Consider the following 18193-nt stretch of genomic DNA (forward strand, 5'->3'; position numbering starts at 1 on the left):
TATTTTTATATATATTTTTTTGTATCAATCTTTTATATTTTTTTTTAATATTTTTTTTATATTTTTTTTATATTTTTTTATATTTTTTTATATTTTTTTATATTTTTTTATATTTTTTTATATATTTTTTATATATTTTTAAATATTTTTATATATTTTTATATATTTTGTATATATTTTTATATATTTTGTATATATTTTTATATATTTTGTATATATTTTTTATATTTTTTTTTTATTTCTTTATATTTTTTTTTTATTTCTTTATATTTTTTTACATTTCTTTATATTTTTTTATATTGTTTTATATTTTTTTATATTGTTCCATATTTTTTTTATATTTTTTTATATTTTTTTAAGTTTTTTTTTCGTATAAATCTTTTATATTTTTTTTAATATTTCTTTTTAATATTTTTTTATATTTCTTTTTTATATTTCTTTATATTTTTTTATTTCTTTATATTTTTTTATATTGTTTTATATTTTGTTATATTGTTCCATATTTTTTTATATTATAATTTTTTTATAATATTTGATATTTATTTAATATTTTTTGTATATATGTATATTATTTTTTTAAATAACTTTTTTATCATGTATGTTTTTATGTTGTCTTTCAATCTATAGAAATCATTCTATTTAAAAATTGTTAAAGTTGGCCTCACATAATTTTACCTAAATGGCTTATCCACTCATCGAATTATGACCGATACGAAAATTTAAAAATGATGACTAAAACAAAAACAATTATATCGAAAATAAGGTATTAATGAGGTAACAATTTATGAATTTAGAAATGTATTCATTTTATTTATAATCTAGAAACACAAACGATTGCGCAAAGAATGCATTTTTTATCTGTCAGCTTTTACGAAACCAGTCCAAATTGATGCTATTTACACTGACTTTTTAAAAGCTCTTGTTAAATTAGGCAGTTTCGGTTTCATTTTTTTTATATCCTTGTTCACTCTGCTTGTAAGCATACGGCCTCGAGCCCTAATTAAACAAAAAATGCAATAAACCGAAAAATTTTAAAAATTCTCAGTCATAATTCGATTGGTAAGCACTGTATAAGGCACATCAATCACACCCGCTCGAAACAAAGCAAAAATAAACAGAGAGAAGAGGCTCACAGAACCTCAAAGCAGAGGCACAATTCAGTGCTCAGTTTATGAATTAGAATTTTGTCTAATGACAACTGAAAGAAAGAGAGTTGGCAATTACACTTTAATGGATTTGCACGTACCTTGACTGCCTGCTGGTGTTTGACGCAGCGCTGCATAACGATTACGCTCCTTGCGAGACTGCTTATCGATGGCTTTCTTTGCAATGCCTCCGGATATTTTCGAGGACGTAATCATTGGCGGTGCTGGTAGTTGTTGTGCGGCAGCTGCAGCAGCGGCTGCCATTTGTTGTTGCGTGGAAATTGCACATACACCAAGCCCAACATCCGGCGAGATAGTCGCATGGAATTGTGTGGATCCACGAGCAGCAACTGTGGCCGCATTGCTATAGGGAGCAGCAACTGGTGGTTGCGTTTGAGTGGCAACTTGAACCTGCAAAAGTAGGCATTATTGGCATAGAATTTTTTCACATTGCATGGAAATAAGTCTGTTATGAGTAAGTACGGACGTACTTTGGCGAATGATGAAAAGATTTTTTATAAAAATTTATATAGGTATATTTTGTACGGCTGGGTCTAAAAGAGTCATAACTAAGGTTTTGTACTAGTATTTCTTGTGATAAAAAAAACAAATGTTTTTTTTTCGACTTCGGGTGTCGTAAGGGATTTAACAACTCCTAAACCTCACTTCAAATTCCATAAAAGTTAGTGAGCTAAGTCGAAGTTACAGATAAGGCGAAGCTGACGTCAAAGCTCTATCCAATTAATCTGAACATGAACCGGAATCCCTACCAAAATATATTAAATTCTTGTTCAGAAAGCAAATAAGTTTGGAATTATACCTATATTAACATATCTACATCTAAATGCCACATCCACATATACATAAATAAAGTGTGACTATTAAATGAAGAGACGCGTGTCGCTTTATCTTTCAGAGCTTTACAGAAACTGCACGGCGCAACATCCGGTGAATAAGGAGGTTGGATTAACACTGAGTGATGTATTTGATTGGAAACCTCTTAAAATACAATGCGGAATAAGCGCGCCGTTATCTTGCTCTATTACTTTATTGTTCCACGCACAATTTTTGCGGCGGCGAAGCAAAAAACAAAACAAAAAGGTTTTGGCTAAAAACATTTTCTTACAGAATTGAGTGGTTCTGCTTTTGAAACAGAAAGTTTCACGCTCAACAGCAGTCCTGTTATTTGGTAGCCACACCTCGTATATACAGAAGCATACATTTTTTGTTAAAAGTTTGGCCAAATTTACCCTCCAATTTGTTGTGCGCATTTCGGTGCTGCGAACGTACCGCTTTATGCCGCAACAAATTGGCAAACGTTTTTTGGGAGTATAATTTTTGGATAAAAAAAGCAAAAAATAAATAAATTTTGGAGCACACTTCTGTTAAGTGCTTGGCCGATCACTTACTCCTATTTGTGGCATGTGTCTTGATGTTGTTCCCAAAATGGAGGTACCTACAGTTTTAAACCGACTCCGAACGGCAAATGGTTTTTATGATGAGGTTTTTCATAGCAGAAATACAATCTCGGAAGTTTGCCATTGCCTACCGAGAGGCGACCGCTATTAGAAACCACTTTTTCTCATTTTGCTGTTTCATGCAGGGAGGTTCGAACATACGCACTCCCGAGAGGTAGTCACACACCAACCCACTCGGCTACGGCGGCCGACTAAGCATAAGGGAGGTGAAATAATTGCACTGACGCTATCTGTCTTTTACTTTTTCGCCTGCCTTTACCTGTTGTTGTTGTTGCTGCTGCTGTTGTTGCTGCAACTGCTGTTGTTGTTGTTGCAATAGCAATTGCTGTTGTTGCAGATGATGTTGTTTTTGCTTGAGGACCTGCTGATGTAATGCATGCTGCTGCAACAAAAGATTGCTTTGCGCCACCTGATCGAGGGATGTCGATTGTTGCTGCTGCTGTTGTTGTTGTTGTTGTTGCTGCTGCATGAGACTTTCAGCCTGTTGCGAGAACTCATGCATTAGTTGTTGATTCTCTGGCAAATCTTGCAGCTGAAGATGTTGCAACTGTTGTGCTGCATCGTGTACGTCTTGTTGTTGTTGGTGTTGCACCGATGTCGGCAGCTGGAATAACAACTGCAACGACTGTGCCGATTTGTCACCACTCTCAACATTGAAGACGTAATTAGCAGCGGCGGCTGCGGCTTGCTCCTGATGCTGCTGTTGCTGCTGCTGCTGTTGTTGTTGCTGCTGTTGCTGCTGCTGGTGTTTTTGTTGCGGTTGCTGATGCTGATTGGCAGCACAGGCTGCCAATGCTTTTCGCAAGCGCTCACTAGATTGCCGATCCTGCTGCAATTGCTGAATCATATGCAACTGACGGTGCTTCAACTCCTCCTCATCTTCTTGTAGTATAAGTTGTTGGTGTTGTTGCAATTGTTGATGCTGTTGTTGTAGCAGGAAATCACCCTGATGTGGCAGTGGCTGTTGCATTTGTTGATGTTGCGCAGCAGCGGCGGCTGCTGCTGCATCATCTGACGGAAGTGGCAAAAACGAAAATGTCTGGTGGTGTTGGTGCTGCGGCAAATTTAAGTAGAGCAAAGAGCAAAAGTGTGTTAATAAAGAATTGATAAATTTTGTAATGCGAATTTCACATTACTCAACTGTAGTTCGGTTTTTTTTTTAATTTGAAGGTGTTGTAAGTTGGGTATTTTGAAGGTGTTGTAAGTTTGTTTGTATGTACAAGTGTGACGGGAGTGGTATATGGGAGTTAGGAAGTGGGTAGAAGGGGCATACCTGCATTTGCTCCCCCATTTGCAGCTCATGCTGATATTCGAGAAGCATTTGATTAGTTGCCTGACGTTGTTGCTGCTGCTGTTGGTCTTCGGCCGAGAGCAGCGCTTGCTGATGCGTCGCCATCAAGTGATCCTGGCTGGTCCACTTCGGCGTCTGCACCCAGTTGCTGCTAAAGCGGTTCTTGCAAATTGAATTCAGGTCGCCCAGCTCGGCACAATTATGCAGCTCCTAGATAACAACAATGACAAACAATAAACTACGTAACAACAACAGCAACAACAACGGGCGTTGCGAAAAAAACCAAAACTTGTATCAAATATAAAAAAACCATAAGCATAATAAATGCATTTAAAATGTTTAATCAATTTTGTAATTCGCTAACGAATGAGTGCAAAGTGAACTGGAATTCTTAAAGAGATTTCAAAATAGCCAAACAACACCAACTAACATCAACGCCTAACCTCAGTCCAAACCTTTCGAACAATTTTTATGATTTAGAATGAAAAATAAAAATAAAAAAAATTATCGAAGGAAATTTTCTGTATCGCATCGAAAGTTCCACTTTTATGCCATCAACCAATTATTTTATACACCTATCTCCACCTGGTACGTAATCAAAATTTTCCACAAAGGCACACTTTATTTGGCGCATTTGCGGAATGAATTTTCTTGTATGCTATGTGCAACCTACCGCCTAACATAAGCAGAAGATGGTATAAAATGCAATAACTTGCACTGATCAGCGCGTATCAGCCTACCTGTAATGATGGATCATTCTGGAATATTTGCAATATGTCATCCATGTCTCCGGGCATGTCCCCAGGAAATTGGTCGAAAGTCTCCAGTGCCGGGTACATGCTAGCAGCAGTAATAACTCCAGCTGCAGGTGAACCGTCAACATCTACACAAACACAATGGGAACGTGGGGTTAGTCTTATTGATATAAGCATATGGATATATGCAATAATTTTCATTCAATTGCGATACTCACCATGGCTGACCACTTTGACGGCGTTTGCCATATCTGCCGCTGCGGCTGCAGCGTTAGCAACATCTGCTGCTGCTGCGGCTGCTGCTGCAGTACATTGCTGCAAGGTGCTAAACGCTGCGCTTCCCGTGGCCGTTTTGAAATTTGCAATTGGTGGAAAAACGTGCACCAAATCGGTTGGAAAGTCTTGACGAAAATCACATAGCGCCTGGGAAAGTTCATCGGTTTTGTAGGCGACATTCGAGAGAATCAAATTCTCCAGAGCCTGCGGCTGGCGATGTGCACTCTTTGCACGTTTCGCATTGCTCAATGCCATGTCATCGTCGTCCTCTTCATCCTCATCATCCTCATCCTCGTCTTCGTAATCCTCCTCGTCTTCCTCACCGCCAATAGCGCGCTTTCTAATGGAAATTTCATCCCCATGGTGTACCATTGCGCTCACGTCAATATCTTCCTCACAGTTGCCATCCACATCACCTTCTAATTCGTCATCTTCACATTCTTCTTCATCTTCCAGCACCTCTTCAATGTCATCACCCTCACCGATACCGTCATCTTCGCCATCAGCCTCACAATCGTCGTAATCGTGGCCCTCCAACATATCGAGTGTTATACCCGGGTGGTCAGCTTCAATGTTGGCATCGTCATCTTCTTCTCCCTCACCATATTCAGCCACCTGCAATGCATTTTCGTCGCCATTAGGCGCTTCATTGCCCATTGCAACATGTTCGAGCAGCATATTCGGCGCGGCAGCTGCTGCGGCGGTGACCAACGTTGCAAGATTCTTCATTTCTGTAACGCCCTCGGCTTCTGGTTCAACATCTAATTCCACTTCCTCGTCAAGCACAGCAATGCCATCTTCGTTGTAGATTTCTTGCTGCTGCTGCTGCTGTTTGTCTGGCAGTGGTGGTGGTGGCGTTTCGGTTGGTGATTTGGGTTGGTCATCGAAGAAACGTGGCATGTCATACAACTGGTAGCGCTCCCGCAAATACTCCTGTTGCTCTGCGGCGCTCATGCCGCAAACAGTGGCAAGCGCTGCTGCAGCTGCTTCCTCACCAACATTGCGCGACTGCATTGCATGAAAAGCCTGCAATATGGTTGAAGTCACCTCTTGATGTTGCTGTTGTTGCTGCTGCTGATGCTGTTGTTGTTGATGATCATCGTCGCCGATAGTGGGTATGTGCTGTTGTTGTTGTTGCAAAAAAGTTGCAGCTGCATTGGATGGGGATGCCAAAGGTGAAGCTGGGGAGTTGTTCAGTGCAATCGAATTGTCTCCGCCACCACTCATATCTAAGCTGCTTGCGAGTTGTTGTTGCTGCTGCTGTTGTTGTGCGGCAAACGCCATTTGCGTCATGATAACTTGTTTCGTCTGCAAACTCGGCTTGATTTCATTTGTGAGCAGCAACGGCTGTAATGGCAGGGAATAGCACAATTAAAGGATTATAACGGCGAAATGAACAAAACACTTGTTCAAGTGACAGTCAATTTATTCAAATGTTCTTTCTAAGTAAACTCAAAGTACTCTAGATATAAATTTCTTCTATACCCCTAGCATCGAGTATCTGATAAATCTCATAAATTGCAAAAATGTTTGCTAGTTTCGTACCTGCGTACTTACCAATTTATTGTAAATAGATACCATCTGGTTTTGTTGCAATACCGGCGATTGTGGGAAAACAGTTTTACGGAAATTTTTGTTGTCCTTTTTCGACACCGGCTTGACTTTTGGCCGGTCGCTAATGGCTGTGCTCTGAGACACTTCCGATGGTGTCGTAATTTGAGTGCTCTTTTGATTCAAATTGTTGTTGTTGCCTTTATTGCTAAAGTTACGATTGTTTTGTAGGTTATTCACTGCTGACATCGCCTCCAAAGCGGCTGCGGCTACTCCACTATTATTGTACTGCTGCGTGTTCAACATAGCTTTAGTAGCATCTTGCTGTTGTTGCTGTTGGTGTTGGCGCAGTTCTGCCGCTGCATCGGCAATAGCACTCGCATCTAAGAGCTCTATCATCATATTATCCGTTGGCATGTTTAGCATTTGCTGGGATTGGCCACCGCTGGCTGTGTTGCCCGTTAGGAAAATCGAAGTCATTTCATTGTCGCCCAAAGTAGTCACACCTGTGTAAACAATTGGGGTGCAAATATTTCACTGAATATGCATTCGACTTTAGGCATCCAATAAACTTACCAGAAACACCACTGGCAGTCATTGTCTCAACTCCCTCAACTCCGCTCAAATCCATGTAGCTAACAGGGGACAAAGCATTCGTTGCAGCTCCCGACTTGTTTTCATTACCAATCTTTAGGAATAGAAAGAGATTTCGGATTATTTTTTTATCACTACTCTTACCGAAAATAATCACAAAAGTGTAGTTGTTTTTTTTACTTTTAGTTTCAACACTCACCTTTTGGAATTCGGGTTTGAAAAAGCAGCGTCGCATAAAGCAACGATTTTGTTGTCCATCTGCGTCTCCTGCAACTGCAACAAGTGAGCCACTGCCGTCGTCGCCCAGTGGCTGGGAGCGTACTTCGTCAGGCTGTTGCTCTTGCTGTTGCATTTGTTCTAGTTGCTGTTGATGCTGCTGCTGCTGCTGCTGCTGCTGCTCAAGTGAGACGTTGCCCAAGTTGGTTGTCGGTAAGTTAAGTTCAAAAGGCGCTGGTGGCTGTCGATTTTTTCGTGAAGCATTACTACTCTTTGCCTTCATTGGGGGCTGCACTGAATGCTGTTGTAACTGTGGCTGCAACTGGAATTGTTGCTGTTGCAGTTGATGGTTTTGTGCGCCAGTAGTACCCACGGGCGGCGCCGGTGGTGCCTTTTGAGGTGGTGTTAATGCATTAATGTGCGTCATATCCAATTCGAAATGTTTGCGCTGTGTATTGTTGTTGTGAGTCGGCAAGGGTGGCTGTTGCTGTTGCTGCTGCTGCTGTTGTTGCTGTGGTTGTGTAAGTGATTGTTGTTCACGGCCCAGTGTGAGACCCTGCTCGAAACCAGTTTGCAAGTGGAAAAGCCGCGATTTGGCAATTAATGCCTCCTGTTGTTGCGCGCTCAGCGAGTTGATGTCGATGGCTGCGAACTCCTCGCCATTTGCATCCGTTGTCGAAGTCAAAGGCATGTGCTCCTCGCTGAATGAGCCAGAGCTGGTGTTTACGACAACATTGTTATTGTTGGTAACGTTCGTGTTGGTCATTGTATTAGCACTGAATTGTTGCTGATGGAATTGTTGTTGCTGATTCGAAACGCGCATTGCTTCGGACACCTGCAAGCCGGGTGGTGCGCTCAGCTGTTGTAGCTGCTGTTGGAATTGTTTTTGTTGTTGCGGATTTATGAAGCGCAGTTGGTTAGCCGCTGTAGCGTTGCTGATGCCCACAGCTCCAGCAGCACTGGCAACATTAGCCGCTGCTGCAGCTGCCGCTGCTGATTGCAGTTCGTTCTGATGGTTTTGTACGAACAGCGGGTATTTGAAAAGTAATTCGACAACGCGTGTATGGCCGCCCTTAGCCGCTTCAATTAACATGGTACTATTGTCTTTCAATTTGTGAAAGGGATCAGCGCAATTTTTTAGCAACAATTCGACCACCGCTTGATGACCGCCGGCACAAGCTAAGGAAAGGGGTGTGTGGTCATTGCTGCTGCTTGGCTTATTGACATCGGCGCCTTTTTGTATGAGGAATTTCACAGTGCATAAATGACCGGCGCGACACGCCTTCATCAAAGGTGTACGTCCGCCCTCGGATTCGTGCTCCAGCTCTGCGCCGTAACTTAGTAGCACCTCTGCCGCATCTGTGTGCCCATTTTCGCAGGCGTGCGTTAGAGCCGTATCACCTGTCTGTGTGACTGCGTGCACATTAGCCTTATTCTGCAGCAGGAAGCGCACCAAATCCGTATGGCCTTCTTGCGCTGCCTCCATGAGCGGTGTGGATGCGCCCAACTCAAGGTTTGCACCCTCTTTTATGAGAAATTCCGCAACTTCACTGAAGCCGCCACAACAAGCCAGTGTAAGGGCAGTCTCCTGAGTCTCCTCAGTGGTTGCATTAATATCTGCACCCTTACTTAACAGCAGTGCAACCATCTCCTCGTGACCTTCACGTGCAGCCTCCATAAGTGGTGTATAGCCTTCGTCATTTACTTCCTCAATATTAGCGCCACGTTCAATTAACAGTGTGGCCAGTTCGACGTGGCCACCGCAAGCAGCTAATGTAAGTGGCGACTCAAAAGAATCGGTTGGCATATTCACTTGGGCGCCCGAGTCCAAAAGCAGACGCGCTACTTCAACATGACCATCCATAGATGCCTCCATTAGAGCGGTGTGCATTTCGTCGGTCTTGTGCTCTTGGTCGGCGCCGGCTTGCAGTAGGAAACGTACCATACTAAGGTGACCTTTGTAACAAGCCAATGTTAGGGCGCTCTCCTTGAATTCATTAGAATGGGTATTAATTCCGGCACCATGATCCAAAAGTACCTGCAAATTTTATTGGAAATTTATTTTGTCGGAAGAAATGAAAAATAACAAAGCAAAAACAGACATTTTTGATAGCATCAAATAAGATCAAAAGCGTTCATTGACTACCGAAACACCAAACACATTTCACAATTACGATTTTTAACTCAATCTTAAAAGCGACGCAATTGGCGATAAGGCATTGATAACTTGTCTCAAATCTCGGATTATCATCACCTGCTACTGCATATTAAAAAAAAAATTCACTTTGCTTTTATGCGCACCTTAGCCACCTCAACATGACCAGCTGAAGCTGCTTCCATTAGTGGTGTATGTCCGTTTTCGTTTTGTTCCTCCACGTTGGCGCCATGCTTCAGCAACTCCTTCACCACCTCCACATGCCCACCTGCACAAGCAAACATCAACGGCGTGTTGCCTGTGGCACAATGAGCATTCACATCGGCATTGTGACTCAACAATAGTTTGACGATTTCCAAATGACCGGCAGATGCTGCCTCCATTAAAGGTGTGCAATCCTTTTGGCCCTTATCTTCCACTTGCGCTGCCTGCATTGCTAGCAGCACCTGAGCCAGCTCGTAGTAGCCAGCTGAGCAAGCCATCGAAAGCAAGGATTCGCCGTCATCGGTGGATTCGTTAATGTTCACATTGCTTTTGCTCAGCAAACGGCGTACCGTCGGAACATCGTTGTCGGTGCAGGCAGCAATAAGGGTTTGAGAAAAAATGCTATAAACCAAAAAATACATATTATTTAATATCTCCTTTTGCGTTTGGTGTTTTATTTGTACTTACGTTTTGTCCCGTGGGGTTGTGGCGCCGCGCATTTTCGTCAGCGCCTGTTTAGTCTCGTCTATTGCGTGGGTGGCATGACGTAACACAGGCGGCTTATCACCTAAAAAAATTGTAATTAAATTGTTTTAATAAAACCTTAATCGTTTTTGCAGCTTTCTTATTCAACTAACCTTCGAAGAGAGCTGAGCAACGATCATTGTTAGTATCGAGTAAGAAGGATCCGCCCACTTCGTTTGGATCTTGGATTTCCTCGTCTTCATCCTCGTCTTCATCTTCGGAGCCGGCTGAGAAATTTCCACTTACTTCATTTGGCGGATCCTCTTCTTCTTCGTCTTCATCATCGATCTCCTCCTCATCATCTTCTTCATCCTCGTTGTCCTCCTCCGATTCATTATCCTCTTCATGTCCGCAACTATCAGCATCAGACTCCGGAATATCATCCTTAAAAGAATAAAGACAAGAGAAATTACAAATTATTGCAGCTTCAATTTGTGTTAATCGAGAAATGGAAAGCGCATAATTAAAATTTAAGTTCGATTTTACATACATCGGTAAAAAAACAGATTATTGGTCAGTAATTTTATATGTATGCATGTTTGTATGTATGTATGCATGTATGTAACAAGCAATGCAAGCAAAAATCATTCTCTCATTTAGCGCTTAGGTTAATCGTTTAGGGTTGAAAATAGTAGACGCGCGCATTCTTGTGTCTTTGGCCACCAACTAAGGAATCTTCTAGGAGTCTTTCCAGTCGATGCCCACTGTATTAATACAATTTTAATAGCACATTGATGTTAGTTAAACTAGCGCCATTCTGATCAGTGCTCGAAAAGTAGCCGGTCAAGTTGCCATTCTCAAAATAAATATTTACATAAAATGTTAATCAGATGCTTAGTTTGTAGTTACTAATAAAAACCGATTAATATGTCATGGCGATAAGTTATAAAGCTTTGTTATTTATAAAGAAATGGTCGAAGAGGCTAAACCATTTCCTTAACAGAAAATTGTTCCATTTTTGGTGGCAGATTGTTTTGTTAAAAAATCAAAAAACGCGAAACTTACCAGAAGATCTGGCCTTAGACACAAGCATGCCAAAAGGATCTATAAAAGAAGAACGAAAGAAAAAATAAAATCAAGAGAAACAAACGAATGGATGGATGATACAAATCTGCTGCTGTTATAGAAATGGTGGAAATATTGCCCCATACCGCTTCAGGAGAATAAGCAAACGAAAACGGGCAATGGATGTGCAGATGTTAGTTTTATGTAGTCAATAAGTTATGAACGTGATTTTTGAGATGCCCAGGAAGCAAAAGAAGAAAAATAGAAGGCTTGAAGAACCAAAAGTGAAATCGATGGATGATATGAAAATGAAACTCAACTAATTCGAGCTAAAACTATGCTAACCTATACGCTTAAATCATCAGTTATGTGTTAAACTCGAACTCAATAGTGCCAATCTTATGAGACCGTCAATGCGTCATTTATCTCAATGCAACTTCTACCTTGATCAAACACAGTTTTCGAATTTTCACGGATGGCTCAAGGACTGAGCACGGCTCCGGCTCTGGTATCTACGTAGAATCCAGAGAGAAAAACCACATTTTGCTCTTGGAATGGTCGCATCCGTGCTTTAAGCAAAGATGTATGCTGTTCAAGAAGCAATGAATTTTCTTGTGGAAAACTGGTGCAGAGGTAATGCTAACATGGGTCCCGGGATATGTGGGTATCGCGGGTAAGGAGGCCTCTGACTCTGGTCTCCGAGGTCAACTTCTTTGGCCCGAAGTCCGTTCTGCCACTCCCTTCTGCAGCCATCAAAGCCAAGGTTAGCCAACGGGTTACTTCAACCCACAAGCGAGCTTGGCAGGCTGATAGAGGCTGCAGATGGACAAAACTAATGTTACCTGTCATGTCCGACCGACTGTCGTTGATCCTCCTGTCATTCAACAGAAGGGACGGTAGGCAGCTGGTTGGACTGTGGGCAGCTGGTTGGACTGTAGACAGATGGTTGGACTGATGACAGGCCACTTTCTATGGGAGAATCACATGGAAAATGTAGACATCTCAGACAGTGCACTTTTCCCAGCATGTGAAGAGGAGGATGAGATGGTGCACCATTTTCTGTGCGTCTGCCCGGCCTTCGATCGGATCAGGCTTGATGTTGTTGTTGTTTTCGTAGCAGCAAAAAAAACCCTCGCAAAAATTCGTGATGTACAAAACAGTTGTAATCCATAAAATCCGTGAGCATCGCAACCTTTTTTTGACTGAAAACGACGCGGCTTTTTGGTCTTAGTTCATGCGGAGCTCTCCACTCACTCACTCGCCTGATGTGTGGATTGCGTCATGACGAACTCATAAACCCACGTCTTGTCTTGAGTAATCATGCATTTGATAAAAGTTGGGTGAATTTAGCCTTCAAAATCATGCCTTTGACGATACCAAAGCGACCCATTTTTTGCATAAAATTAAGATTCTTTGGAACTAACTTTGCAGCAACAAGGCGCAAACCCAAATCATTAACTACAATGTCCTGAACGGATCCATAAGATCTCTGGTGGTTAATTTGTGGTTATTGATCAACTTTTCTTTCACTCTATTGATGTTTTCATAAGTTTTCGAAGTCGACGGCCTGCCATTAGCTTGCATTCCTCTTGTAAACGACTATTTTTTTTAGAGTTTCATTACCGAAACAGCCTCCAACATTTCTAAGTTTTTCGCAGATTTGAACCCATTTTAACGCTAATTTAATACAAATTGCTAATTCAAATCCATTTTTAAAACTGTAAGCAATCGAAAACACGTGCAGGGGTAGATTTACTCAAGCAATGGCGATAAAACTTGGTAGGAATGTTAATCATAGATGTGCCAACCTAACAAAAACAAACACAGAACACAATCAGTCGATTTAGAACGTGTCACCTGGCGTTTGTTCCAGGAACTTTTTGATCAAGGTGGTAAATAGGCTACTCTTAGCGCGCCATTTACGACCAACTCAATTAACTCCAACCTCAGCACTAATGTCAATTTCATTTCTTATCCAACAATATGTACACGAACGAAGAATGTCCATGGAGATCCCAATCAGATAATTGCTGAATATATCATTCACAGAGGTCTGTGAGGTACTTGGAAAAGTCTAACTAAAGATAAACAACTGGAGTACGACTTTCTGGCATCTGTATCGCCCCGACCGAAATTAAGTATGACGTTTTAGCAAAGATTTGCGTTAAGAAGCGAATATCAGAGAGAAGTTTAAGAGCATCGGACCTATGGAACAAAGAAACATCTACCAATATACCGGTATGTTGTCTGAAACTATTAGATTATATTTGATTGACAACAAAGCTCCGCAGCAAATTTGGGAAAAATTAAAAAAAAAAAATGTTTAACCAAATATGTAGTCAGCGTCAAAAGAAAGTGTATACCACATATTGATAACTTTAAACGATATTTTTATTTATTTTGTAATTTAAATATTTTTTATAAAAATAAAGTTCACACTACAACAAAAGCCATATACTATAAAGCGAAGTTTCGAACTTTGTATTAAATTTTAAAAAATTCGGCAAATTTTTCATCAAAAGTTTTCAACTTTTTACTCGGAATTTTTAGAAAAATTTCAGGTATGCAGTTTTTTGTAAATACAAGTCACGTAAATTGACAAAAAAATAACTTTATAACACAAGACAATACGACACTTACGACACCTTTTGAACCAACTAAACGTCTTTTCAACAGCAGCGTTTCCCATATGAAAACGCAATCCATTACATTTTTCAAAAGTTCGTTTGAAAATCTCAGAATAAAAACGAACAAACCCCAAAAATTGTTTAATAACAAATATCGTAATACCAAACTTTTGCTTAATCACTTTTTTGTTTTTAAGTCTCGTCATACTTTAAAGCCCAAAACATAACAACGCTGTTAAATGGAGAGCTTCTGCTCACAAATATACTCAAATCTAAGTGTCCGCTTGCAAAATTCGCCTGACACACAGAATGAAGTGTCAAATAATGCACTCACTGGCGACACCATGTTTTGTTGGATGCGACAGCCACTATCAATATTGACAATACAGCCACCCCTTCGTTTTTGGCTTAATTTTCATTGCAATTGCGCAACCACTTTTAACAATGAATAAAAACTTTCTAAGACAAATAAAAACATGTTCATTGAACAGGTATAAAATCCAGTGCGCAGGCTACTTTACGAAATCTTTATCCTCTTTAGACTCAAGCAATACATTCAGCACACATTTTATTTTACCTACACAAATTCTGTTTAGACAATGCATTTGGAAAAGGATGATAAAAGTGCACACACTCATATGTACCGATGGTCGGAAACGGTTTTAATCCCTCAACTGCATTCTACTACCTGCCCGAATGATAATGTCCGCAACTGTATCTCTCTCTGTACCTCTTTGTCCGGTCCACGGTATTGCAAACTATGTATGCCCTTGGGCGATCAAAGCGAATAACCGTTCACGTATGCAGAAAAAAACAATTATGGGCATATAAAAAATACACTGAAAGAAATTAACGACTTCAAGAAGCAATTTGTAAAACCCAAATATATTACAAAGCCGCTGATAATAATGACGACCACAACAACTACGCCTACCACGGTCGTCAACGGTCGACGGCAGCAACGATGGCATCGACTACAGCTGCAAAGCCGACACACATAGACCGGAATGGATTGAAAATGGGACGGAATGAGCTGTGCAGCGATTATTGGTCTATACCTCTCGCACTTGCTTCTTTGCCAATTTCTCTTTTCATGCATGCTTCTCTATTAAGGTTCTTTTAGCTCATTTCGTTGTTATTCCTTTAATTCATCGGTTACCTTTCGCTTCGCGTGTTTGACATTCTGGTTTCATTTTATATTTCTTAAAATATGTTTTACACATTTTGATACCTTGCACCAAGTCCACAAATGCAAAAACTCGATTGTACATTCATTCGTTTTATTTCAGATATTCGTTTATTTGGGGGTTCGTTGGTCTGTCTGTGGCGGCTGATGGCTGATGGCTGACAGCTTGTTTGTTTGCCATTGTCAGATGGTTTGAGAATTTAAAGATTGCATGAATCATCAACAATTAAGGCGAAGCTCAATGGTTACACTGATACTTTAAATTTTCATTCAGAACTTCATTCTTTGTACACAAATTTGAAATTATGAGCAAAGTTCGTACATTATTTGTTCGTACTCGTCGATATATGTTTTATTATGTACAAAACATAACCACACCATTCATGTGTATGCATACAAGTAAATATGTGTAGCGATTGTCGCCAGTTTACACGTTTCTCTGGTGTTTAACCTTCAATTGAAAGAAAAAATCAATTTCCAAAGGAGTTTCACTTCACGTCGTGGACACCTTCAAGACTTAAGCATATGAAAATGCATCTAAGTAGCTATCGTTTGCTAATTTATTCTATTTGATTTAAATTTTTTTTACTGAATTATTTACCGGACCCTACCATCAACACATGGCCGATTGGTAAATATTCTTGTCCGCTATTACCTACGAGAGTCTGAAGCCTCTATGGAAACTAGATCATTTGAGCATTTATAAAATTTTATGGGTAAACATGAAAACGTTAAAGTTAAAATAAATCAAGAAGACATTTTATGATGATATATACATATGTACATATACTCGTATATGTACATTTGATGTAGCTACATGTGTACACACATGCACAAATTTATAATTAAGTTATGTTTTTACAACATGCAGAGTTCTTTATTACCCTTTCGAACCTCGTGACATAGACCATTCACTCAATATTTAAGTAAGTGCTACGAATGCCTATTTTGTATAAAAATGTGTTAATGGGAACGTTAACTGTGAATTTAATAAATCAATAATTTCAATATTTCAAATATTCCTTAAATAACTTTACCACATAGAAAGGTCCTCATACTCACTACGAAAAAATATTTTTAAATAAATATACCCAGAATATTGACTAATATAAACGCAATTTTTGCATAAAAATACTCAACTGCGTATTATTTTTGTGAAAAATGTACGAACAAAGTGAATGCTGAGTTTGAAGTATCAAACGACCAAAACGAAGAAAGGCAAAAAAGGAAACAAACAAAAAAATTAATACATACGTATATTATGTTATAAATATCATCCAAAACTAATAAAATATAGAAAATTGGTACTATTCATATGGAAATTCAAATCTTACATTATTTTCTAATTCACTTAAGGTGCGTAGTCTAGGGTAAGTGAAAAGGGCGGTATACATACATATATACATGTTTGTCCCTTCTGTACTGAAGCGAATGATGGAACCCAAAGTCTCTTACCCTACACCCGCTTCAACAAATTCTCTAAACATTCCTCCAAGTCCAAAACTTCTACACCACTGCGCCAAACAAATAATAAAGTTCAGTAGACCGACCCACCATCTGACTCAAAGCCGAAAGGCGTAATAAAAAAAATAAATAAAAAAAAAAAGAAGTACAAATCAACACAATACACGAGTATTCGTTTCTTTTGTTCGTGCAATTGGAATTTACTAAGCGAAGGGGAGAGCGAAAAAGGGGAAACTGAAATTGAGCAACGTGTTTTTTGGCTTGCAACAATAATAACAAAGCAGAGGAAACGATAGTGCTGCTGTTTAACTACAAAGCAAGTATGCTCAGTATGTAAAAGTGTACATATGTATTTATGCATTTTTAATTTGTGAATTTGTTCTGTAGAGTCTAGAGGTGATGGCGACTAAGACAACAACTACGACATAACAACAACAATGACAACAGCAACTGCGACAACGACAACGACGGAACTACGATGGTGGGTATTCTGAATTCCAATCTACCGACAATTATGACGACAGCTAAAACAATAATAAAATACACTACGGGAATTTCGCATCGTCAATGAGAAGGGATAGCAACAAACATCATGATTACTAAAGATGATAATGACAATCAAACGATAACAACAATAAGAACGGAACGGTTTCAAAACCAAAAAAGAAAAAAAAAACGACTATGAGGGCGACGTCTATGTGCCGTCCTAGTTTAGAAAGAGGGTACATATGTATGTATGTACATATTTAAAGTTAAACTGAGAAATTTGACGAACGCAATATTTTTGATCTATCCAAAGAGTTTTTACTAATCGGAACGTGGACGAGATCCTAGACAAAATAGACATGACAGCTACTGGATCGGACAGTGTACAGACAGGCCATAAACGACATTCATCGGGAGACTTTCACCACCTTCTTAAGCTCCCGACCCCCGAAGCCGTTATCGGAGTCCAACCACCACCAATCGCAGACGAAGAGCTCCAACATCCCCGAGAGTCCAGCGTAACCTTGGCACAATTACATTAGCAGGTTAAACTCCTACTTATCCAGAATCGACCCCGACATACTAAACATATGTCCATCATATGAAGGCACCCCGCACGACACTAACCACCTTTTCACAAGCCCAATTAAACCCACTCATCTAACACCCCTCTCCTCTGGTCCCACTCCGTCGAAACTGCTAGTATCCCTACCGTTAGATGAGCAAGATGAGGACAACCCCGGTGATTACGCTACACTGACAGGGCAAAGGTACTGCTACAACTAATCGGTATGTGATTGCTTCATTAAAACTTCTGGGAAGCCTAATAAAGAAACGTATCTACGCAGATACAGTTTTTTAACAGGCGAGGAACGAGGGCATCTACGAATTTCCATTTTCCTATCGAATGTACATCTCTTTAAATACATTTATATAATCCACAAGTCTGCAAATTTGAACAGGAGGTACATACGTACAACACCTTCGGCAAATTATTTGAATCGGGTTTCGTACGCACACCAGTACCCTTAGCTTAGTAAAATTATTGCAATTATTGAAAATGGGAACCTGTAAAGTAAATAAAAACGCCCCTTGTTTCAGGTCATTAGTGTTAATATAAAAATATGTATTCCCCCCCCGTAATTTAAGACGAGAGTGTAAATCGAAGAGTTTTATAAAATGGCCGGAGGAGTAACAGCCAATATTATGATTTGGTATTTTTTATTATACGAAGA

The 18193-nt window shown here is 39.9% G+C and overlaps 1 protein-coding gene across 12 annotated transcripts in view; it reads right to left on the minus strand.

The window, feature by feature from the left end:
* The window catches only part of LOC128855952 (ankyrin repeat and KH domain-containing protein mask), a 34194-nt gene that overhangs the window by 11340 nt on the left and 4661 nt on the right, over positions 1-18193 (minus strand). For 5 of the 12 annotated variants that reach the window (XM_054091219.1, XM_054091218.1, XM_054091223.1 and 2 more), the window contains 12 exons: positions 11196-11234; positions 10304-10574; positions 10134-10233; positions 9608-10067; positions 7290-9344; positions 7073-7184; positions 6503-7002; positions 4888-6292; positions 4655-4797; positions 3897-4124; positions 2883-3677; positions 1247-1556 (listed from right to left, as the gene is read on the minus strand). In XM_054091219.1, coding sequence (XP_053947194.1) covers positions 1247-1556; positions 2883-3677; positions 3897-4124; positions 4655-4797; positions 4888-6292; positions 6503-7002; positions 7073-7184; positions 7290-9344; positions 9608-10067; positions 10134-10233; positions 10304-10574; positions 11196-11234 — 6418 coding nt within the window. The other 7 variants (XM_054091229.1, XM_054091221.1, XM_054091226.1 and 4 more) reach the window with 7 other exon arrangements.

Source organism: Anastrepha ludens, chromosome 2, assembly GCF_028408465.1.
Source record: "Anastrepha ludens isolate Willacy chromosome 2, idAnaLude1.1, whole genome shotgun sequence".
NCBI classification, from domain to species: Eukaryota; Metazoa; Arthropoda; class Insecta; order Diptera; family Tephritidae; genus Anastrepha; species Anastrepha ludens.